General features: G+C 43.7%; 1 protein-coding gene across 1 annotated transcript in view; it reads right to left on the bottom strand.

Moving 5' to 3' along the window:
- LOC125113481 (phospholipid-transporting ATPase IB-like) overlaps positions 1-25,134 on the bottom strand; it is a 168,777-nt gene that overhangs the window by 70,981 nt on the left and 72,662 nt on the right. The window contains exons 20-24 of the mRNA XM_047756226.1: positions 23,512-23,561; positions 19,833-19,902; positions 16,295-16,379; positions 14,378-14,517; positions 6,471-6,609 (exon numbers count right to left, since the gene is read on the bottom strand). Of these exons, the coding sequence (XP_047612182.1) occupies positions 6,471-6,609; positions 14,378-14,517; positions 16,295-16,379; positions 19,833-19,902; positions 23,512-23,561 (484 nt within the window). The remainder of the gene's footprint in view (positions 1-6,470; positions 6,610-14,377; positions 14,518-16,294; positions 16,380-19,832; positions 19,903-23,511; positions 23,562-25,134) is intronic.

Below are 25,134 nucleotides of genomic sequence, written 5' to 3' on the forward strand. Positions count from 1 at the left end.
AACAAAACAAAACAAAAAAACAGTATTTTTTTTCTTTTGGCTGCACCCATGGCATGCCAAAGTTCCCAGGCCAGGGATCAAACCTGTGCTACAGCAGAGCAGTGTCGGATCCTTAACCCATCAGGAAACTTCTACATCAAAAATATTATACCTTGGAGTTCCCGTCGTGGCTCAGTGGTTAATGAATCCAACTAGTATCCATGAGGGTGTGGGTTCAATCCCTGGCCTCACTCAGTGGGTTAAGGATCCGGTGTTGCCACGAGCTGTGGTGTAGGTCACAGACACAGCTCGGCTCTGGCATTGCTGTGGCTGTGGTGTAGGCTGGCGGCTACAGCTCCAATTAGACCCCTAGCCTGGGAATCTCCACATGCCGCGAGTGCGGCCCTAAAAACTCAGGAAAAAAAAAAAAAAGTATTATACCTAGAATACTAATATCATTTAAAGTACGACTAAAAGAAATAAATGTGGGCAATTCTAATACATCTCAAGAAGCATTTTCCAATTTGAAAATTTTAAGTCATTCTCACTTTGAAAATTAGACTGAGAAATAAATACATACATATGTAAATATATATACATAGGCGTAGCCTAAGGGGCCCAATTTCAATCTGTGTCTAGAAGAATGATACCACCTTTGAGACAGATGAGCCCTCAGCGACAAGTCTGAGTCTTCCTAAAAGCAGTCATTCTAAAGCTTTGTGAAACTGAGGAAACACCCACTAATAAACAGACGGTTCGATGGCAGGTCACTTTCTCTGCCTCCCAAAGGATCAAAAGGGGCATGATTTCAAAGCTATCAGTTGAATGGAAGGAACTGAGCCAGCTGTGGAAAATAATGGGAAGCAGTGATTCGAAATGAAGAGGAGAGCTCTGCACAGGCTGAGTCTACCAGGACAGTATTTTTCTTCCATCTCACAGCCTCGGGTTTTGTCTCTGAGCATGAATGGTCTTCCTGAAGACATGGTGTATGCATTGAAGTCAGTAGCTGCGCCCTGGCCCACGCACACTCCCTCTGTCCAGACAACCATCCTAAACTTTCCCCTCTCCCCACAAATCTGCAGTATATCCTCTCCAGCCTCCCTCTCAGCAAAATGAAAATGTGGTCCCCTTGTTAAAAAAAAAAAAAAAAAAAAAAGGCAGGAAGAATCCCATCACAGATACTAAAATATGAAGTTTTCTTTAAAAGTATTTTATACTTATAAAACAGAACAGGTATTATAGTGAATAATAACCTAAACTTACAAATTGCAAGAAATTATCTTTTTGGTGCCATAATTTTATATAATGCAAAAATACTTGGCTAATGTAAAATCTTGATTGGTCATAAGATTATTCTGCCTTAGTTTTCTGAAAATTCATTCATTAGATCATCAAAATTTACATTTTTTTCAAACAATATAATTGAAAGCAATGTTAGTTGCACTTGACAAATGCAAGATTGTAAGGAATTTTTGATCATTTTTAATTTTGAACAGAATCTTTCCACTGATGTAACCATTACTGGAGCTGTTAAGAGTGTTTCATAGGCTATAAGACCTCTGTGATATAGTTCAGATAAATAATTTTAAACATTAAATTTTTGTACATCTATAACTGATGATTATGAAACAAATTTTCTAAAATGAAATGATTTCACTCTTCAGGCAAATCGATTTTAAGTAAGTTGGAATTTAAATGTAAATTTGTACACTATCATTTTAACGTTTCCTTTGAAATTTCCTGAAACTCATGGGTGTCATACAAAGTAGCAAAAGTAGCTTCATGATTTGTACATGATTCAAAACGCCTATTTATGTATGTATGTATTGTGTCTGTTCAAGTATAAGGAGAAAGTTATTTTAAAATGGTCTTTATTAATTATTGCTTTATCTCATGTTTCCTATGTAAACAGTGTTTTCCATAGAATATGATTAATCTTTAACGTAAAATTCTGTTTCAGAGCCTGTGGATATTTGCTTTGCAAAAAATAAATCAGAGATTCTAAACTTTTCAAAGAATTCTACTAACTTCCTGACATATTTTATTTTAACATTCACGTGTCCACCTACATTTTGTAATAAGTCAGTGATGAATTCAACTGCCTGGATGCTGGCAGCTTCTGTCCCAGTGCTTAGGCTGGACAGTTACTATTTGTGCAGGGGCTCAGGGACAGAAACCGGACACAGACTCTCAAGCCAGCCTCCCACCACAGGTCCTGGTGCCGCCCCCTAAGGACCCTTCCTCCCTCCCAAAGCCACGCTGCCTCTGCTGGTTGTAGCTAAACGAAGTCTCTATGTAGTATCATGAAAATGCAAATCAAATCAGTATGCAAGTTCTGAGGGCTTGTCGTACTAAGCATTATATTGTGTGCAAAGGAAGATTTACCACAGTGTGATAAGCCTCTTAAAAGCTAAGGAAGCTAACACAAAAGACAACAAACTATATACACTTTTATTGGTAAACCAAATATAATAGTATATGTGCTACTGAGGTCAAGAGGCAGCAGATCCATATCAAATTATGTTATCAGAAAACTCTCAGAAGGTAAGAGAACTAGGAGCTGGTCTTAGAAAATACGCAACAGCAGCAAAAAGCAGTCCTTATTTTCAACTGTGGACCATAAAAACGGTGCTGACATACTGCTTCCTGACGGTACGCCTCCTGCCAAATCCTTAGCCAATTTTTTTAGAACTAGTGTCAAGATTATCTACGGTCTTTTAACTGTATCACATTAGCCAACAATAGCTCCTGGAGAGATGATGGTAATTTAAACTGCAACAACATCCAGAAAGGCAGAAGCTGACACTGGCAAAGCCCTCACTGTGCCCGACACACCATCTTAGAATGAGCTTCACAGACCCCATCTCCTGTCATCATCACAACCACCTGAGGCATCATGATTATCTCTGTTTCATTCATGAGAAAAACAGGGTTAGAAACGCCCACAAAGGCACCAGCTCGTAAACATAGAGGCAGACGATTCAGGCTCTAACCCTGTCTCGTCAACCACCACGCACTGCCCTTCTCTCCAGAGATGTAAAGACGTCAGCTCTCAGACACGGCTCTCTTGACTGTTCTTCTCTTTGAATCGTGCTCCAGCCATTCAAGCCCATGAAGGTAACACGAAAGCTCTCTAACCAAAGGCTATTGCTTTTCTGAGAAAAAGCAAGAGCGCACAAAGCCTCCAAGAAAAATTGTCAGCATAGTCTTTTGTTTATGCCTCACAAAGTTCACTGACTCTATTTTTCAGCTGGCCTCCTCTGCTGGAGTAGCCTTTAAGGGAAGATAATCTGGACCCGGTACTAGGAGAGGGTCAGGGGATGGCAAGCTGCACTCAGCCAACAGATATGATTTGCTTTGCCCTTGCAATATTTTATGTATTAAACAACAATTATAAATCAGAATATTTCATATCAAAACACAGAATTCCTGATTATCTTTTTAAAACTAAAAACCTGTGCCAATGGTGGATTCTCATTTCCAAAAGGCATGGATGCACTGGCTGCCCCTTCAGGCTCCCCTCTCCAACATGCACGTGTCACCCTTTCCCTACACGTACAGGGTTGCTCTATCCCCATGACATGTGTGTTTTGCCCTTTATTCTAGTCTTGCCTGGTTCTTCCCAATGTTTTCAAGTGCAGCTGTAAGAATTTGTGTCCTCTCTTCTTTAAAGTCCACCACAGTTACTAAACACTTGTTTGAAATGGGGGCAATATAGATATTACCTAACCCAATTCAGTTATTTTTTTTTTTTCTTTTTAGGGTCACGCCTGCAGCACATGGAAGTTTCTAGGCTAAGGGTTGAATCGGAGCCGCAGCTTCCAGCCTACACCACAGCCATAGCAATGCCAGATCCAGGTCAACTCTGCAACCTACACCACAGCTTGTGGCAATGCTGGATCCTTAAACCACTGAGCAAGGCCAGGGAGTGAACCTGCACCCTAATGGATATTAGTAAGGTTTTTAACCCACTGGGCCACAACAAGAACTCTTCCAATCCAGTTTTTCTGAGCAAAGGGTCCTTCAAGTGAATTGTAGACTTCTGCTAACAAAAATAAATCTCATTCAATAAGGATAAAAGTTCTGCTATTAGGAATAACTGCTATGTCTCATCTAGGCTGGGTTTCAGTCCTGAGCTAAAAAGGCATCTGAAGGCCCAGGTGAAACAGTCAGTCTCAGGCAGTGGGCCTGGCAAAGATGTAATTTAGGAAGGTGATGGGAAAGTAATCATCCTTTTTTACGGTGCTGTATTAGCTGAGCCTCTTCACAAGACAATAACTAAATTACTGTGGCCCCCGAGTTTGTGGTTATCAAGAAATCCAGCCAATGACATTAAAGAAGAAATGTGGAAGAGCTGGAAAAAGGAGCAGATGGGCCTGATAGGTTTCCAAATGCTCGTCAGATGGATAAATGAGTGCCTCTGGCACGGCTGGACTCCTTTCGTGAGTCTTCGATCATTAAGTTAACATCTAACATTCATGGAGGACTTGCTAAGGGCTTTGCATCAAACTAAGCTCTTCACAGGGACCACCTCAAAGTAGCCTCTCTTAAAAATGCTACGAGGTAAAAACTATTACTATCTCCATTTTATGGACAAGAAAATCGATGTCAGAAATAGCCAACCCTTCACCAACTCTGTCCCCTTCACAGAAAAAGGTTTTGAAAGAGCCGCCTACACTCTCTGCACCCACATCAATGAGGGCCGACAGATCAACCTAACAAATGCATCCCAAGTTTACAGCTGGCTCTTGAAAAACGCTGAGGTTAGGGTGCTAACCCTGACACAGTAAAAAAAACCCACGTATAACTTTACAATTAGCCCTCCCTATCTGTGGTTCTGCATCTGCAGATTCCAACAACCCTGTAGTACAGTAGTATGTACCCCTGAACAAAATCTGAGTGTCTAAGTGGACCCATGCAGTTCCAATCAGCTGGAGTCCCTCCCCCATATTCCCCACCACACCCTAACAGATGTCACCGCCATCTCTTGTTTAGACTTCTAAAAGCCTTTCTGGGTGATGGCCTGGCTTCCGTTCAATCTGTTTCCCCACAAGAGCCAACAGAATGTTTTTTAAACATAAATTAGATCATATCACGCTCCTGCTCGAAACCTACACATTTCTCACCGTGGCCTGACAAGCCCTCCTGTCTTTTCTCGGCTTTGCCACACTTACTCCAATCCCGCTGGCCTTTCCACTGTTCCTCAAACATGCCAAGCATGTTCCCACACCAGGGTCCTTGTGCTCACCCTCCCCTTTGCCTGGAACTTTCCCAAAGCTTGCCCCCTCTTTCCATTTGGATCTCTACCTCAGCTGTCACCTCCTTAACACACTTTCTAATTACCCCTCCACCTACAGCTATGACCTGCTTTTATTATTGTCTTAGCACTTGTTGCAATCATATTACAACAGAGTGACTTGCTTCTTAATTTTCTGTCTTGTCTACTTGGATGTAAGTTCCAGGAGGAAAGAGAATTTACTACTCAATTTTCATTCCCAGATCCTACCATTTCCTGGCACATAGTAAGTGTTCAGTATTTATTAAATGAATAGAGTAATAAATAAATCAGTAGCGTCATCATTTAAAGGTTTGCCTGGCGAGTCATTTTATCTTATGGGTTAATCTAACCAGAGCTGGCTACCGTGATGACCATGGAAAAGGCAGGAAGCTCAATTCCCTCGCACCAACAAGATCTACGGATCCACAGCTAAGAGTTGATATTTCACCTGCTTTTCTGCCCAACTCAACTCTAACATACAATCGAACAGTTAAATTAAAAAAAAAAAAACTATAAAGGCAAAGAAGTGGCATCAAAGCTAGGTAAATAAAAGCATTAACTGAATATTCTCACTCATGATCAGAACATTTACGAATCAACACACACAATTCAAAGAGAGGTATATTCATCACTTGGGGGAAAGGCCTTAAGACAACTAACTCCAAGTAGCAAAGAAAAGGAACAAGAAAATACTATTACTCGTGTGGGCATTCTGCAGTTTATATTTCAAGAATGTGAAGGAGAGAGAACAGTTTGCTTGGCTTAGCCTGTTCAAATTCTTTGCCATACGATGGCAAGATTTCATTGTATGACATTTTCCCCAAAGACATATAAAACGATTACTTGTAGGAAGCTCAGCCATACATTTTTTCTGTTGTTGTTGTTGTTGTTGCTATTTCTTGGGCTGCTCCTGCGGCATATGGAGGTCCCCAGGCTAGGGGTTGAATCGGAGCCGTAGCCGCCGGCCTACGCCAGAGCCACAGCAACGCGGGATCCGAGCCGCGTCTGCAACCTACACCACAGCTCACGGCAACGCCGGATCGTTAACCCACTGAGCAAGGGCAGGGACCGAACCCGCAACCTCATGGTTCCTAGTCGGATTCGTTAACCACTGCACCACGACGGGAACTCCAGCCATACATTTTTAATTCTAGGATATATTTAGGATACATGCACAACCAGATTTTAAAAAAACATTCTTTCTGTCTATTACCTATGTTAACTGCAGTTTCTTCTTTATCACCTGTCAAGAGCCATATTCTTATGTTTGCTTTCAGTAAATTTGCTATTGTCTCGGGAACACGGGCTTGAAGGCGATCTTCAATGGCTGTGGCTCCAAGTAGCAGGAACTTCTAGATATTTTTTGAAAGAGATATTTTTGATTACTAATTAAAGAGTTAAAATATTTTAAGATGGAATAAATAGAGCAAATTTTGACAAAAGATATGTAGTCTAATAATTTATTATGTGAGGTCCCATATATGTACACACCACACACACACACACACACACACACACACACGTTTTCTTTTTTTTCTTTTTTTTTTAAGGCTGCACCTGGGACATTTGGAAGTTCCCAGGCTAGGAGTCAAAGTGGAGCTACAGCTGCCGGCCTACGCCACAGCCACAGCCACGTGGGATCCGAGCCTTGTCTGTGACCTACACCACAGCTCATGGCAACACCGGATCCTCACCCAACTGAGGACTGAACCTGCATCCTCAAGGATACTAGTCAGATTCATTTCCGCTGGGCCACAACAGGAGCTCCAACACACACACTTGTTTTCTAGTCCTGTCCATTGGTCTGTTTGTTTGTCCCTATTTCACCACAGCATAAAGCAGGGTAGCATGATAGCTAAGAGGTAGGCTTTTGAACTCAGGCCCTAACTCTACAACTTACTAGATATGTGATCCTAAGCAAATTACTTAAACCTCTGTTCCTCCGTCTCCTTGTCTATAACTGGACAAGTGGGGAAAAGAAGATTGCTCACAGAATTACTGTGACAGTCAACACCTGGAACATGATGAGAATAATATCTAGCAGGTTATAAATGGTCAATAAATATCATCTATTATTTTAATTACTGTAACCTTAAGGTAAGTCTTGATATCGTTCTCTTCAAAAACTATCATGATAATTCTTAGCCTCCTCCTAATTCTGTATGAATTTTAGAACAAACTTGCCAAGTTCTGTGAAAATTCTGTTGGGAATTTTATGCATTCCTGCATTGCACTGAATTTACAGACTTACTCTGAGGAGAAATGCCACTCTTATTATACTGGTTTTTCCATATATTATACACCCTTCTACTTACGTAGATCCTAACTTTTGTCCTTATGAAAAATTTCATAATTTTCTCCACAAATTCCTTACCACAGAAGGTTTATTTTATAGTTTTTATTCCTACTGTGAAATATCTCCCTAAAATTGGAGAAATTCAAACAGAGGCTTGAGGGTAGACAAAGCAGTTTACGTAAAGAATAAAGCCAGATGACCTCTGACAATCTGGGAGAAAGGTTCAAGGGTATTGTACATTACTATTCATTGCTAAGGTGAAACAAATACATAAGACAAGTTGATTCTGTGCTGACAATTGACATAATTTAATTGAAACACTATAATATGTAAACTGTAAATTACAACTTTAAAATAGTCATAAAGGAGTTCCCCCGTGGCTCAGCAGTTAACAAACCTGTCTAGCATCCATGAGGACGCAGGTTTGATCCCTGGCGTCGCTCAGTGGGTTAAGGATCTGGCACTGCCATGCGCTGTGGTGTAGGTCGAAGACGCAGCTCGGGTCTGGCATTGCTGTGGCTGTAGCACAGGCCAGAGGCCACAGCTCCGATTCGACCCCTAGCCTGGGAACCTCCACATGCCGCGGGTGCAGCCCTAAAGAGACAAAAAGACAAAAAACAATAAAAAATAAAAATAAATAAAATAGTCAAAGTTTTCAGTCTTCTCAGTGACAAGCTGAATTTTTTCAACGCTAAACACTGACGTCATACTGATCACGCCAGACCTCTACTTCCAATGTTCTACTTTTGCGTCAATTCTGCTATATTTTCAAAATATTTCTATATTAAAACTTTTATTTTGGAGTTCTTGTCGTGGCTCAGTGGTGAACGAATCCGACTAGGAACCATGAGGTTGCGGGTTCGGTCCCTGCCCTTGCTCGGTGGGTTGAGGTTCCGGCGTTGCCGTGAGCTGTGGTGTAGGTTGCAGACGCGGCTCGGATCCCGCATTGCTGTGGCTCTGGCGTAGGCCGGTGGCTGCAGCTCGGATTCGACCCCTAGCCTGGGAACCTCCATACGCCGCGGGAGCGGCCCAAGAAATAGCAAAAAGACCAAAAAAGAAAAAGAAAAAACTTTGATTTTAATGTAAAATTTCTCACAACTAGCAAAAAGTATATTTTAGTAATGATTTATGAAATGTGAAACAGATATGAAACATGGATTGGATTTTTTTAAGAGAGAACTTTAAAAGTTTTTATGATAAAAACACTCAACTAATCAGGAATAAAAGAGATCCTTTTCAACCTGATAAGCAATGTTTATGAAGACCCACAGTTAGCATCCTACTTAACGGAAAAGACTAGATGCTTTCGTCTTGAGATCATGAACAAGACAAGGGTGTCCACCAGTTCTAGTCAGCATTGTTCTGGAAGTTCTAGCCAGGGCGTTAAGCAAGAAAAAGAAATAAAGGAATCCAAAATGAAAACTAAGAAGTAAAGCTATCTCTCTTCCCAGTTGACACGATTTTGTATGTAGAAAACCCTAAAGAATCCTCTAAAAATGACTGGAACTAATAAGTTCAACAAGTTTGCAGGATACATGTTCAATATTCAAAAATTAATTATATTTCTGTATACCTGCCATGAGCAACCCAAAGAATGAAATTAAGAAAACAATCCCATTTACAATATAATAGCATCAAAAAGAACAAAATACCCAGGAGTAAATTTAACATAAAAGTGCAGCATTTATATTTGTTGCTGTTCTGGCTGCAGTGCACAGTGGCATAACGTAGGATCTCAGTTCCCAGACCAGGGATTGAAGCAGGGCCGCAGCGGTGAAAGCACTGAATCCTAACCACTAGGCCATCAGGGAACTCCCAACAATATGTATGCTTCTAAAACAACTAAAAATTGTTCAAAGTAATTAAAGAAGAGCTAAATAGTTTATAAATATCTCACGTTACGAATTGGAAGACTTAATAGAGGCAAAAATGACAATATTCCCCAAATTGATCTATAGATTCAACACAATTGCTATCAGAATGCCAGCTGATTTCTTTTCAGAAACTGACCAACTGACCTTAAAATTCACATGAAATTTCAAAGAACCTGAAAATTTCAAAGAATCCAACACTACCTTTAAATAGGATAAGAGAAGAATCACACTTCCTGATTCCAAAATTTATTACAAAAAATAGTAATTAAGATAGTGTCAGAAGGATAGAAATACAGATTATACAATGGAAGTTAGAGTCCAAAAATAAATCCTTGTGTCTATGGTTAAATAATTTTCAACAAAACTGCTAAGATAATTCAAAACAGAAGAATGGACTTTTCAACAACTAGTTCAGGGACCACTGGAGAGTCACTTACAAAAGAGAAAGGAACAGTAAATAGTTGAAAAAATTATTGCTGATAATTTTTTTCAAAATTAATGAAAGACATCCAGCCTCAGACCCAAAAACTCAGAGAACACCAATCATGATAAATACCAACAATCTAAACCTATTCAAACTGCTTTCAAGAGAAAAATCTTGAAAGAAGTTAGAGAGGAAAAGAACCCTTACCTATAGAATAAGGATAATAATTACATTGAACTTCTCTTCCAAAACCGTGAAAGCAAGAGCAGAATGGAGTGAAATAATTGAAGTGTTAAAAGAAAAAAAAATACCAGCCTAGGGAGTTCCCGTGGTGGCACAGTGGGTTAAGGATCCGGTGTTGTCTCTGTGGAGGCGAAGGTGTGATCTCCAGCCCAACACAGTGGGTTAACTGTCACAAATGTACCGTAATAATAAGGGAAAGTCTGTGCAAGGGGGAGAGAGGGGTTATATGGGAATTATGTGTACTTTCTGTTCATTTTTTTTTCTATAAACCTAAAACTATTCTAAAAAATAAAGGTATTAATTTTCTGAATGGTCAAGGGATTCAGACAGACATTTCTCCAAAGAAGATACATGAAAAGATGTTCAACATCCTTGACCATTGCAAACTGAGATCACAGTGAGAGACCACTTTGTACCCCTAGGACGGATGTAGTCGGTTACAGATGGGAACAAGCATTAAATGATGAGGTGGAGCAATTGGAACCCTACACGCTGGGGGCAGAAATGTAGAATGTTCCATCCATTCTGGAAAATATTTCGGCAGCTAACTATTGCCTCAGTAGGTTAAACACAGTTACCATGGGGGGGGGGGAAGGGCGACCCAGAAATTCTACTCATAGATCTATTCCCAAAATAAATGAAAGAAAGTGTCCATGTGAAAGCTTGCATATAACGCTTTCAGCAACACTACTCATAACAGCCAAGTGGAACAACCCAAATGTCCGTCAGCACATGAATGGATACACAAACTGCATATCCTCACAATATTACCTGCAGTTGAAAAGGAATGCGTCTAGTCACTTATGATGGAGCACGACAATGGGAGAAAGAAGAATGTATACATGTATGTGTAACTGGGTCGCCATGCTGTACAGGAGGAAAAAAACTGTATTGGGGAAATAACAGTAAGCAAAAAATTTTTTAAAAAGAAAAGGAATGAAGTACTCATGCATGCTACAACACGGACTAATCCTGAGAACAGTAAGATAAGTGAAAGAAACACGTCGCTAAGGCCACATGTTGTATGATCCCATTTACCGGGAAGATCCAGAAGAAGAAAATTTATAGAGACTGAAAGTAAGTTAGGGTTGCACAGGGCTGGGGTTAGAGAATGGGGGTATACTAGACAGTGAACAGGAATGGATACGGGTTGGGGGGGGGCACCCATCACCATTTCCAGGTATACAGTGCGTATGGCTGTAAAACCGTGAATGTACCAAAACCATACACTGTACCCTTCAGAAGGGCGACCTGTATGGTATGTGCGGTACCTCTCGATAAGGCTACCACATTTTGTTCAAAGGAGCCACGAGGCCAAGGAGCCTCAGAATCAAGTCTAACATAGTCAATTTCCTAATTCATACTTTGCCAATGGCGCAACCTTGGTAACATGAGGGTTAATTACTTGAGCACTTGCACTCTGAATCACGCTATTCTTGACTGCAATCCAAACGCAGACATCGTCTTTCTTACCTTTACTCATCGAGCAAGAAAGTTAAAGTCTCATGAATCCCCAAAGGGAAAACGTTCAAGAAGCCGGGGCGTGCTACTGGCCTGAAGAGCTAGGAAGAGGGGCAGACGATACTCCTCTAACGGAAAACAAGCAGGGCCATGCCCACCATGGAATTCCTAGGAGCTGATTTCACAGAGCGGGTCGATGCCACACTCTTTGGTGTCAGACTCCAATGCCTACCTGTAGGTGTGCAGAAAGCAGCCGTGTAACTATAACTAATACGACACCGGCTAGAAGTGTGGGAATTAACACAGCCATGAGGCGGATGGTTAGACAGATCCTGTAGCGGCTAACACAAAATAAGAAACACGACAACAGAAGGACAAGACTCTTAGCTCTTGTAGATGCCATGCAAGTGTTCCAGGCCTAGAAAGAGTCCATCACATAGATTTTTATTTTATTTTATTTTATTCATTTATTTTGTCTTTTGTCCTTTTAGGGCCACGCCTGAGTCATATGGAGGTTCCCAGGCTAAGGGTCTAATCGGAGTTGTAGCTGCCGGCCTACTCCACAGCCACAGCAATGCCAGATCCAAGCCATGTCTGTGACCTACACCACAGCTCAGGGCAACACTGCATTCTTAACCCACTGAGCAAGGCCAGGGATCAAACTTGCAACCTCATGGTTCCTAGTCAGATTCATTTCCACTGCACCACAATAGGAACTCCACATAGATTTTTTTTTAATGCAAAATTAAAGTCAAGGATCATGATTTTTTGGCTCTTAGAGCTTGAAAGGTATATCTTTTAAGAAAATCCAATTCCTGGAGTTCCCGTGGTGGCACAGTGGTTAACGAATCTGACTGGGAACCATGAGGAAGCAGGTTCGATCCCTGCCCTTGCTCAGGGGGTTAAGGATCCGGCTTTGCCGTGAGCTGTGGTGTAGGTCACAGACGCGGCTCGGATCCCGAGTTGCTGTGGCTCTGGTGTAGGCCAGTGGCTATAGCTGCGATTCGACCCCTAGCCTGGGAACCTCCATATGCTGCAGGAGCAGCCCAAGAAATGGCAAAAAGACCAAAAAAAAGAAAAAAAAAAGAAAACCCAATTCCTTCTGATAAGAACCTATGTACACTGAACAATCCTGTCATCTACCACTTGCCCTGACCTGGAGGGTCTTTTTTATGGGGTACCCTTCAGCGGGGTACCAAGTTCCCCAGGCAGGTCTCCCCCGTGGAGCTGTACTGAGTAGGGAGGTCGAGTCTCCCTCCTTCCTGAAGTCTGCACTGCCTGACTCAGCGCCAGGAGCTCCTCACTCCTGGGTGAGCTGGAAACCACGCCACGGGGTAGAGGGAGACATGAATGAACACATCTGCCAATGACCTGTGTGATTTCAGCATCACAGGGCCTGATCGTGTGCATAAATGACAGGGCTAAAACTCCTCTCATTCACACTAAACAGAGACAGTCAGTATTTTTGATTCTTTTTTTTTCTGTCTTTTTGCCATTTCTAGGGCCAGTCCTGTGGCATATGGAGGTTCCCAGGCTAGGGGTCCAATCGGAGCTGTAGCCGCCGGCCTACACCAGAGACACAGCAACACAGGATCCGAGCCACATCTGCAACCTACACCACAGCTCATGGCAATGCTCGGTCCTTAACCCACTGAGCAGGGCCAGGGACCGCATCCGTATCCTCATGGATACCAGTCGGATTCGTTAATCACTGAGCAACGACAGGAACTCCAGTATTTTTCATTCTTGCACTTTTTACCTTCATAGTCATTAGGAGAAAAAAATGCAGTATTTTGTCAAATAGTATGAGTCTGCTTTGTTAATGTGTCTAAGACAGTAGATTTCCACCCAGACTTTTAAAGCACTAAAAGGTGCTCACTGGCAGCTCTGGGTATACAGATCCTGAGTGATCACCGTGCATGAAGGCTAGGGCGTCGGTGTGAGGTTAGGTTAGGTTCCTAATCTTTCGATATTCAACTTTGAAAAAAAGATGGACCCAACGGTGTAAAAAACAAACAAGCAAAAACCCCTTTAGCCTAAATCTGTTCTGGACAAGCTGCAGGAATGAGATGCAGAGTTCATGGACCAAATGGCAAGAGACACCAAGCCAAGAAATTAAGACAAAAGTTGACCCAGGACACGTGAAACCCCTGAAGCCTCAGCTGAAATTCCCAGTGACCCTCAAGAGACACCTGACAGCCCAGGATGCATGAGATTCCCCTGGAAAAGTAATGGGCAGAGAACAGAGGGCAGGGTTACACGTGTACCCATCCACATAAGAAAACCATGAAGTAAGTAATCAAGAATGAAAACAGAATATCCAGTGATGGGGAAAAAAGTCCCAACTCACCACAGTGAAGATTTCAGGATTCAAGCAGTACTTTTATGAGAAAAATTCCAGGGGGATTTTCACTCGTAATTTTTATAGGAAAAATTTCTGTGTGGTAAATACATACAATTCAATACATTCAATACACATGTATGAAGAGAAGAGAACTTAGTCGCTAGCCCAACTTTACAGATGACTGTCATTTATCATTTTAGCTTATTTCTCTACAATAAACAGGTATTTCTTTTGAAATGGGAATAGTTATACAAGGACAAGAAGATTGAAGTGACTAGGATATGATTCAAAAGAGGGAGAAATACCTAAATATTTTAAAAGATGTTTTATGAATTTTCAATACCGTAAGACAGATGCATACTTCTGGAAAAAAATTTAAATGGAGCTTTTAAAATGCTATCAAGTTAGGTGTACATGGATAAGTGCGTTTCCTTCACACATGTGTCCTGGCACGTAGACTGCACGTGGGGTGCGTTACCTTTTCAATAGTGTCATAGCAGCGTTCCAGACTTTGAGCTCTGTCTTGCACGACTATACAGGCTTCCTCGTACATCGCCAGCCACTGCTGATACTCCAGCTCCGTTAAATCTATGTAGGCAATACAGAGAGTTCTCAGACCTGCAGCAAAGACATGACCTGGTCAAGCGTCCCGTGATCAGGGAGGAGGAGAGAAGCTGAAAACGACACGCAAAAGCGTTGCAGTGGCCGCAGGCCTGAGACGGCCTCGGCGTGGCCCCGGCTGAGCTGCAGGGCCTCCTTCCTGCTCCTCCCTCTGCCCCTGCCCCCAGCTCCCCTCGGCAGCCCTGCTGGGCCTCTTACTTCCCAGCCCTGGGACTGGCTCTTCGCTCTTCCTGCAGGACCTTCCCCTGGAGCCACACTCTCCCACCGGTCTCTGCCCACTGGGCCTACACGCAGAGCGCCCTGGCTCCGCTCCCTCCACCCTGCTGACTCTCCCTCCTCAGCACTCGTCTATGCCAGGCATCACCTATTCCAGGCACATTCCTGCAGGGCGTGAGCTTTCGATGTTTTGTTCATTTGTGCCCTGGAAGCTGCGAACAGTGCATGGCACTTTAGGAGCCCCATCAACCATTTGTTGAATGAAGGAAAGAAATGAGGCTTCAGTTTCCAGGTTCAAGGCGAGCCCCTCAGATCGCTAAACTAACAGAAAATTAATTTAACTCCCATTTTGCAAGGACGCGTCTGAAAAAACGTTTTAACCAGACTATAATGTTTTAGGCTAACTCCTTATAAAACACTCAAATACTTGAGGATTCCCTAGGGGGAAAAAAGCTCTCTGCAGAAGAGTTACCAAAGTTGTTATTCTGTTTTGAGCTCAATTATAATAGAGTTCCTGTATGTTTCTACCTACTGTAGTCGGTCCACAGCACAGACAGATTTTCTGATGGCAGGAAAAGGCCCAAAGTGCAACCTCACAAATATCTATACTTTCAGACAAGACACATATGTGTACAGGAGGTAACAGCTTATAAACTAAGGAGAGAAAGCGGGCTACAGGTTCAAGGTGTTATTAGCTTTACCCTTACGTGATATGACACCTTACTTTTCAAAGCTTCTAGAAATCTCTCCATGGATGTTGTTCTTACTCAAAACTCACCCAAGGAATTTTATTTCCTCAAGAGTGGATGATAAGTCAAAATCAGAAGGCGAACAAGACAGCAGCAGGGAACCGTCGATTACGTGAGCATTCTGAGGCACAGGCACAAAACAACTAACTGCAAAATACACAACACAAACCAGAGAAGCCACCCTTCTTCTCCAACTATGGGCCCAGTTCCTACTATATCTTGAGTAAAAAGTAACACTTAGCTAATAGAAACAGGTAAGAGACTAAAGACATTGCTCTAGTAATAAAAGAAGAGCCACACAGCAGCAACATACAGTTTACTGCTTGGGCATAAGCACAAGGTACTGTTGGAGATGGAAAAAAAGGAGGGTTTGTTTGGGGAGCCATTTATTTTTAAGCCAGTGGGAGACACACAAGGTCACACTTACAGCAAGCTCCACCTCGCCCACTACGGGCCCCAACAAGCACTGACGCTACAATTTCAACATTAAAGAACAGCATTATAGGAGTTCCCATCGTGGCACAGCGGAAACAAATCCAAGGAGGAACCATGAGGTTGCAGGCTCGATTCCTGGCCTTGCTCAGTGGGTTAAAGATCCAGCGTTGCCGTGAGCTGTGGTGTAGGTTGCAGACGAAGCTCGGATCCCGCGTTGCTATGGCTGTGGTGTAGGCCGGTGGCTACAGCTCCGATTCAACCCCTAGCCTGGGAACCTCCATATGCCGCGGGAGTGGCCCTAAAAAAGCAAAGAAAGAAAAAAAAAAAGAACAGCATTACAGAAGGGAAGTATATTCTAAACAATTTTCACTTGCCTTCTCTGGCAAAACTTTCCAGATGCGTTAATGTCTCCTTTACAAAGAGAGAATCTTCTGAAAGTCTCTCATAAATCACCGAATCCTACAGAAAACAAAACACCATGATTAACACCTCATCCAAGCCTGATGATCTGAATTCTAAATGCCATTTTCTAATTTTACTGTTACATCTAACAGATGTGAAGGAGCCCAGGCAGCCCCCGTGAAGGCACAATTCCAGAAAAAATACGACACAGAGACAGGAACAGAGACAAGGATGACAGCGGGTTTCTCGTTGAGACAACGCAAGTAAGAAGCCAGTAAAGCAAAATCTTTACACACTGAAGGAAGAAGTGCTCAGCCTAGACCTCTACCCTCATCAAAAATTCATTTCAAAGGTTAGGGGAAAAATAAGATGAAATAGAGATTTTTTTTCCAACTTAGACTGAAAAAATTTATCAGCAACAGATCCAGGCTACAAGATATGGTAAAGGAATTCCTTCAGATAAAAGGTCACTATACCACATGGGAATGTGGGTCTGAAGATAAAATGGTATTGACGTGAGCATATATACATTATTTTTCCTGTTACCCAAGTCTTCTTTTTTTTTTTTTTTTTGGTCTTTTTACCTTTTCTAGGGCCGCTTCCTGTGGCATATGGCGGCTCCCAGGCTAGGGGTCTAATTGGAACTGTAGCCACCAGCCTACGCCAGAGCCACAGCAACTCGGGATCCGAGCCTCGTCTGCCACCTACACCACAGCTCACAGCAATGCCAGGTCCTTAACCCACTGAGCAAGGCCAGGGATCGAACCCGCAACCTCTCGGCTCCTAGTCGGATTCATTAACCACTGCGCCATGATGGGAACTCCACCCAAGTCTTTTAATTGAAAAATAACTGACTGCTTGAACAAAATTGATAACCACGTGGTGTGACATTTACAACATCTGTAAAATTAAAATGTATGACAACATTGTTGAGTTTCTGCTGTGGCACAGCAGGATCTGCAGCATCTCTGCAGTGCCAGTATACAGGTTCAATCCCTGGCCTAGTACAGTAGGTTAAGGATCAGTGTTGCTGCAGCTGTGGCACAGGCTGCAACGAAGGCTCAGATCTGACCTTTCGCCCAGGAACTCCATATGCTGCAGGGTGGCCAAAAAAAATGCATGAGCACAAAAGAAAACCAGTAGGTCTGCATACACATGACAAAAGTGCAAAGGTAATGCAGCAGAGAAAGAACAGACATGGTGTGAAAAATTAGATCTATTCAGATGTAAAAAATGAACTTCTAGTCTTGCCTCAAACCACATGCACAAATTACTCAAGATTCCTCAGAAATAAGTAGAAAACCTAAAACCATAAAAGGAAAAAACACAGCATAAAATCTTTGTGACCTTGAATTAAGCAAAAATCTCTTGAGATGTGACACTAAAAGCATGACTCATAAAGGAACAGACTGGTACATTGGACGTGATCAAAATTACTAACGTCTGTTCTTCAAAAGACACTCTTAAGGAAATGAAAAGTAAGCCATAGGCTGTGTTATAACCTTTGTAAATCAAATATCTGATAAAGGACTTGTATCTGAAATAAATACACAGGGAGTTCCCATCATGGCACAGTGGTTAACGAATCCGACTAGGAATCATGAGGCTGCGGGTTCAGTCCCTGGCCTCACTCAGTGGGTTAAGGGTCCAGTGTTGCCGTGAGCTGTGGTGGAGGTCACAGATACAGCTCAGATCTGGCGTTGCTGTGGCTGTGGTGTAGGTGGTCAGCAACAGCTCCGGCTAGACCCCTAGCCTGAGAACCTCCACGTGCCGCAGGTGCGGCCCTAAAAAGACAGTAAAGTAAAAAGTAAAGTAAAAAACAACTCTCGAAATTCAATAGGGAGAAAAAGTTATTTTAAAAAAATGGCCAAAGGGTTAAACAGACATTTTCACAAGGAAAATAGGTGGACGGTGTGCAGAGGAGCTGACAGAGCAGGTGGAGACTGCTATCCTTAGAAAGACCAACTTGCAAAGTTGGCCCTTGGCTGGTAAACAATTCTTTAAATAAGTGATACCAACTTTCCCTGTGGACTCCCATGGGATCCCTCTGAACACAACCCACGTCTTTTTCCTTGGTGACCCAGCTCATACCCTTACTACATTACTGTAAAAAATCTCAGCCAGGAGCACAACCAGGTCTGAGTCCCATGAATCCTTTCAGAGATTCACTGAAAGCACAGAGGTGGTCTTGGGAATCCCATCGCAGGTGGCAAACACCTGAAAAGCTGTTCGCCGTCAGTCAGCATGGAAACATAAATTAAATTCACAATGAGATACTACACACCTATTAGAACGGCAAAATTAAAAAGACTAACTATGCCAAATGTTGGTGACAATTGCTGGCAAGGATGTAACCATAATTTGGTGGTTTCTTAAGTTGAAATACACCTACCACATGATCTAATAATTTTACTCCTAGTCATTTATCAAAGAGATGAAACTGTATGTCCATCCAAAGAGTTGCACACAAATGTTCACAGGAGCATTATTTGTAGTTGCCAAAACTATAAGCAAAATGTCCACCAACAAGAATTCCCATCATGGCTCAGCAGTAATGAGCCCGACTAGTATCCATGAGGATGAGGGTTCAACCCCTGGCCTCACTCAGTGGCTTAAGGATCCGTCATTGCCATGAGTTGTGGTGTAGGTGGCAGACCCAGTTCAGATCTGGTGTTGCTGTGGCTGTGGTGTAGGCCAGCAGCTGCAGCTCCAATTCAACCCCTAGCCTAGGAACTTTTACATGACACAGGTGTGGTTCTAAGAAGCAAAAAAAAAAATCCATCAACAGATGAATGGATAAACAAATGCAGGTATATCCATTCAATGGAATCTACTCAGCAATACAAATAAATGCACTCATGATACAAGCTAGAACACGAATGAATTTTAAAATAATTTTCAATGAAAGAAACCAAAAAATCATATATACTGTATAACTACTGATATTAAACTTCAGTAAATGTACATGAATCTCAGTGACAGAAAGCAGAATCAGTGTCGACAGTTATCAAAATGTACATTTTCAATATGTGCATTTTAGTTTATATCAATTCTACCTCACTAAAGCTGAGGTTGTTTAAGTACATATGGCAGTGAACAAATACCTAAGTGCTTTACAAAAAAAAAAAAAAAAAGAATTCCTAAGACACCAGATCCAAGCACTTTGGGCTTGGAATTGGGATCAAACCTCCCACTGTAAACCCACAGCACCAACCCCCTAAGCATGAACTCTCGGAAACACAGCTGAGCAAGAGCACGTTTCCAGGGGCACCACAGCTCAGTGAACACTCTGGTGTGAACCACCGCACCTCTGAGCAGGCTCGGCCCTGGGGAGCACCCTGAGCCACCCTGAGGTGGACTCCGCAATCCTGGGTGATGCTGCCGACCACAGCGACAACACCACGTAGAAGCAAGCACGTGCTAAAATACTGCGAAGATGCAAAAGGCTTCCTGCAAGTTGTCAGAGCAGAGAGCGCAGGCGTCGCAGGAGCAGTGGATCGCGGTACTTACGGCCCCTTTGCAGTACAGCCGCAGCTGTCCGGCGGGAGTTCGGGCGATGACAGACATCCGCTTTCTATCGCTGCAACAACAGCCAAAGCACCGTTAGTTTCTGTTTTTTTCACTGCGTCGTGCTGACAGCCACACAAAACCTCAACCTCAGAAGAATTCTGATAGTCTGAGTCCTCAGCTGCCCATTGGTGAAAAGGTCAGCGTGTTTCTTGCCAGCCTTTTCCTTTTTTTTTTTTTTTGTCCTTTGTCCGTTTAGGGCCGCTCCTGCGGCATATGGAGGTTTCCAGGCGAGGGGTCGAATGGGAGCTGTAGCCACCAGCCTACGCCACAGCCACAGCAACCCGGGATCCGAGCCTCATCTACAACCTACACCACAGCTCAGGGCAACACCGGATCCTTACCCCACTGAGCGAGGCCAGGGATCAAACCTGCAACCTCATGGTTTCTAGTCGGATTCATTTCTGCTGCGCCACGACGGGAACTCCCTTTTCTCTTTACCTACTTTCTTTACCTGAGATTCTAACTATGAATCTTCTTCTACTACTACTATTCTTTTCTTCCATGGAAATTTACTGACCCAATGTATACATATAACAAAGTATATGTATATATGTTGTATGTTTATATTACATATCTTTTACATCGCCATGTACTATTACAATATAATACAGTACATGACTTACACATAATGAAATATACCTTTCTCTCTTTTTTTTTTTTTTGGGTCTTTTTAGGGCTGCACCTACAGCATATGGCGTTTCCCAGGCTAGGGGTCTAATCAGAGCTGTAGCCACCGGCCTACACCACAGCCACAGCAACGCAGAATCCGAGCCACATCCGCGACCTACACCACAGCTCACGGCAATACCGGATCCTTAACCCACTGAGCTAGAACAAGGATCAAACCTGCGTCCTCATGGATCCTAGTCAGGTTCGTTTCCACTGAGCCACAGCAGGAACTCCTAACATACCTATCTTAAGTATTATGCGTGCACATGTATTACTTATAACACATAAACTTTTATGCATGTAATATATTTAATATAATCAGTCAGAACTGGCGTGCAAAGAGGAAAGCAGCCCTGGGCCTGTGCATCGTTCTTTATCAGGAAGGCCTTCCTGTCTCCATTTTACTGCATAGAGATGTGAAATTATTGGCTCGGTAGATGCCAGAGTTTTTTGTTTTTGTTTTTTTGTCTTTTTGCCATTTCTTTTTTTTTTTTTTTGGTCTTGTTTTGTCTTTTGTTGTTGTTGCTATTTCTTGGGCCGCTCCCGCGGCATATGGCGGTTCCCAGGCTAGGGGTCAAATCGGAGCCGTAGCCTCTGGCCTACACCACAGCCACAGCAATGTGGGATCCGAGCCGCGTCTGCGACCTACACCACAGCTCACGGCAACGCCGGATCCTTAACCCACTGAGCAAGGCCAGGGATCGAACCCACAACCTCATGGCTCCCAGTCGGATTCGTTAACCACGACGGGAACTCCGATGCCAGAGTTTTTTAAATGAATAGTTCAGTCTCAAACCCCCCTGGATTTTGTGTTCCATTCTTCACAGCTGTAGACAGAACTTAAGCTCATTGCTTTTCTCCTGTTATGAGCCCACGTCAGCCTGGAGGCCTCTCTCCGCCTGGTCCACACGCTGCCCCTTGGCCAAGGCCGGCCTTCCCCTTCGTGCCACTCGCCAATCTCAACCCTCCTCCCATCTCTCCATTTCCAACCCGAACCCCACCTCCTCATCAAGGCTCCCAGGCCCCGCAGAGGTAAACCCCTACCACCAGTGGCACCACGGTCAGCCTCCACCAGGCCATGCTGTTCAGTCTCCTTTACCGCACTTGGCCTGAGCTGGAGTGACCTTGCCTGTGTGCTAGAGCAGAGGCCCCACAGTCAGGTGGCCATCACGGTGACACTGGCCCTCCAACTGAGACTGGCCCGTGGCAACGAAAACACCTGGAGCCGCATAGACCACGATCCACCTTGTGGAGATGCAAAAAGGGTCTGTTTGGTTTTTTTTACATTCCCCAACTTTTCTTTCCAAGTACAGATTGGTTGAAGATGCCGGGGATTTGGGCCCAGACAGAGCTGGATTTGAATCCTGATGCTGCCCCTCATGTGCTCAGTGACGATGGAAAGGCCCTTGAAATGGAGCTCCAGGCCCCTTGTCCTTCAGGGGGACGGCTTTGGGGTGTCCAGCAGACCGGCTGGGCTCTCAGTCACTGGTTCCCCCCTGTTTTCAAGCTCTTCTAACAAAAAGAATTGTATCTTCCCTCAGGAATGAGACTGATCAAGAAAAGGATGTTCAAGAGCTCCCATCAGGGCTCAGCAGGCCGAGCACCCGACAGCTGCCTAAGTACTGAAGACAACAGCCCATCCTTCATCCCCATCAGAAAGTACCTCCTCGCTCAAGTGTTTGGCGTGGGAGTAGGAGTGCCGGGACTGTCCTTGGAGGGCGGGAGCTTTGGCGCAGGCTGTTCAGAGTGGGGGCGGGACCGCTGAAGACTAGGTTTTAAGTAGGCACGGCCGTGGGCCTCCCTGGGGGGCGGGAGATGTCTTTTCTTGCTGGCATACTGTGCTTGGTGGCCTGGCGGAGCTGCCATCCTGGTGACTGATTTTGCTACCCCGTGGCTATGTAGACGGGGGCCAGCGGGCCAGAAAGAAGGACAACGGTGGAGAAGGGAGGTGACAAGCAGTACTGTCCCACTATGCTTTGGGGAATCGGGCCACTGCTGCCGGAGCATGAGAGGAGGGAAGGATTGGGATGCACATGGGTTCCTTTGGGAAAAAATTACTTAAGTCACCGCCCATTTGTAAAGAACCAGTTTCCTTGTTCATCTGTGAAAATAATGTTCAATATCCACCTGTCAAAAAAAGGAGACAACAGGCCCCAAATGGAGTCACGGGTGCTCAGCCCACGTCCCCAAACCGAGACTCGGCGCCCCACCCAGCTGCAGTTTCCGCCTCTCCCAGGAATGCGACCTGAACCAGTCAGTCTGGAACCCCCGGGTCAGCCCTGGTGGCGTAATCTGAGTGACAGACCCCAGTGGTCCCCAAAGGAAGGTGACCTCGCCCCAAACCATCTGCCCTTTGCTACTAACTTCCCTGTCTCACCACTTGCTGCCTATCAAAGTTTTCCACGTTGTCCAGCTCCTCAGAGCTCCTTTCCGTCTGCTTGCTGGGAGGCTGCCCAGCTCCTGAATCCCCGAATTAAGCCAGTAAGAGCTTCAAAATTCACTCGGTTAAATTTTGCTTTTTAACACATCCATTCATCAAATATTCACTCGGTTAAATTTTGCTTTTTAACACATCCATTCATCAAATATTTACGGAGCATTTACTGGACACCAGCCCCTGCAGGAGGTGGCCCCTGCTCTCCGGGAACTTACAGTCTAGTTGGTGACACAGTCGTGAAGTAATAACCCAGAATTAAAATTGCAGCCCTGACTGTGACAAGCACTAGAAAGGAGAAGCTGAGAACCCACACCACCTGCAAAGGGAATTAGGCCTAAGGAGGCCTAAGGAGGCCGGGAGAAGTGGAACTGAGTTGAGATGAAAGCGTGCGTAGAAGCGGACTAGAATTTCAGGAGTCTGTAACAAGGTTTTGATTTACGTGGCCGAACCTCAACTGAATAGTCACAGACAGGGCCCTGGGAAATACACAAACAGAATGAAAAGGTAGCTTACCTAGAAAACTCCAGGACGTTGAGAATTTGAAACGTGAATTCTTCTCCCATCTACAGGAAGATAAGACAACATATTCTTACCTGAGGAAAAAAGCATTCATCTCGCAAAACACCCTGCTCCCCCGTCACAAACAAGTTTTACCCTCCAAATACACATCTTTTTCAAAACAGAAACCCTCCTGCACGTCTGATGGGACGATGGCGCCCTCGTCTGGTAAGAACATTGTTTGCAACCTGGGCAATAGTAGGGAAAGTGCTTCTTAAAGTGAGGATTTAACACTAAAACGCTTCTCTCCTCTACCTAAAATCTGCACTATTAGAAACACTGTATAAACACTCTCGTGTTGCAAGGTTACATGGAGTAAATGAGACAATCAGCAGAGAGAAATGGGAGACATTAAAAGAACGGAAATCTTTTAATGAAATTGTATGAATCAGACGAAGTCCTTGATGTTTAGATAATCTGAAGAAGTAAACATGGAGGGAGTTCCTGTTGTGGCTCAGTGGAAATCCGACTCGTATCCTTGGGGATCCAGATTTGACCCCTGGCCTTGCTCAGTGGGTTTAGGATCCAGCGTCGCAGTGAGCTGTGGTGTAGGTCACAGATGTGGCTTGGATCCTGCGTAGCTGTGGCTGTGGTGTCAGCCGGCAGCTGCACCTCCAATTTGATCCCCTAGCCTTTGAACTTCCATATGCCATGGGTGTGGCCCTAAAAAGCCAAAAACAAACAAACAAACAAACAAAAAAACCATGGAAAGAGGTGGCATGCTATGACATATATCAATGAAACATTCTTTTCTAAAATCTTCCAGTTACAGCTTCTTGACCTCCTGTCACCACAACCAACTTATCTCTGAAAATACCAGCTCCCAGCTTCAGCGAAATGGCACTGCAGAAATTCAAATACTTTGACAGGCATCTATGTGATATAGAGATGAATTAATCAGTCCATTCTTACAAGGACTCAATCCCTCATAAAAAAAAAAAAACCCTGACCACGGCAACATTACTAGAGAAAACAAATCACTGCATTGATCATCATGTTTACATTGCTTTGATTTTTTTCCCATAATATCAAAGGCTTGTGGGAATTCCCTGGTGACTCAGTGGGTTAAGGATCTGGCTTTGTCACTGCTGTGGCTCAGGTTGCTGTTGTGGCGCAGCTTGGACCTAGAACTTGGACCTAGAACTGGCTATGGGCACAGCCAAAAAATAAAAACACTTTAAAAACATTTTTTTGGGGAGTTCCTGTTGTGGCTCAGTGGAAACAAATTTGATTAGTATCCCTGAGGATACGGGTTTGATCCCTGGCCCAGCAAAGTGGGTTAAGAATCCAGTGCTGCCATGAGATGTGGTATAGGTCACAGATGTGGCTCAGATCTAGTGATGCTATGGCTGGGGTGTAGGCTGGCAGCTGTAACTCCAGTTCAACCCCTAGTCTGGTAACTTCCATATGCTATACCTACAGCCCTGAAAAAAAAAATTAAAAAGTATATATATCAAAGGAGTTCCCACTGTGGCTTATCCAACATAGTTAGTGTCCCTAAGGATGGCGGTTCGATCCCTGGCCTTACTCAGTGGGTTAAGGATCCAGTGTTGCATCAAGCTGAAGCATAGGTCACAG

Source organism: Phacochoerus africanus, chromosome 13, assembly GCF_016906955.1.
Source record: "Phacochoerus africanus isolate WHEZ1 chromosome 13, ROS_Pafr_v1, whole genome shotgun sequence".
NCBI classification, from domain to species: Eukaryota; Metazoa; Chordata; class Mammalia; order Artiodactyla; family Suidae; genus Phacochoerus; species Phacochoerus africanus.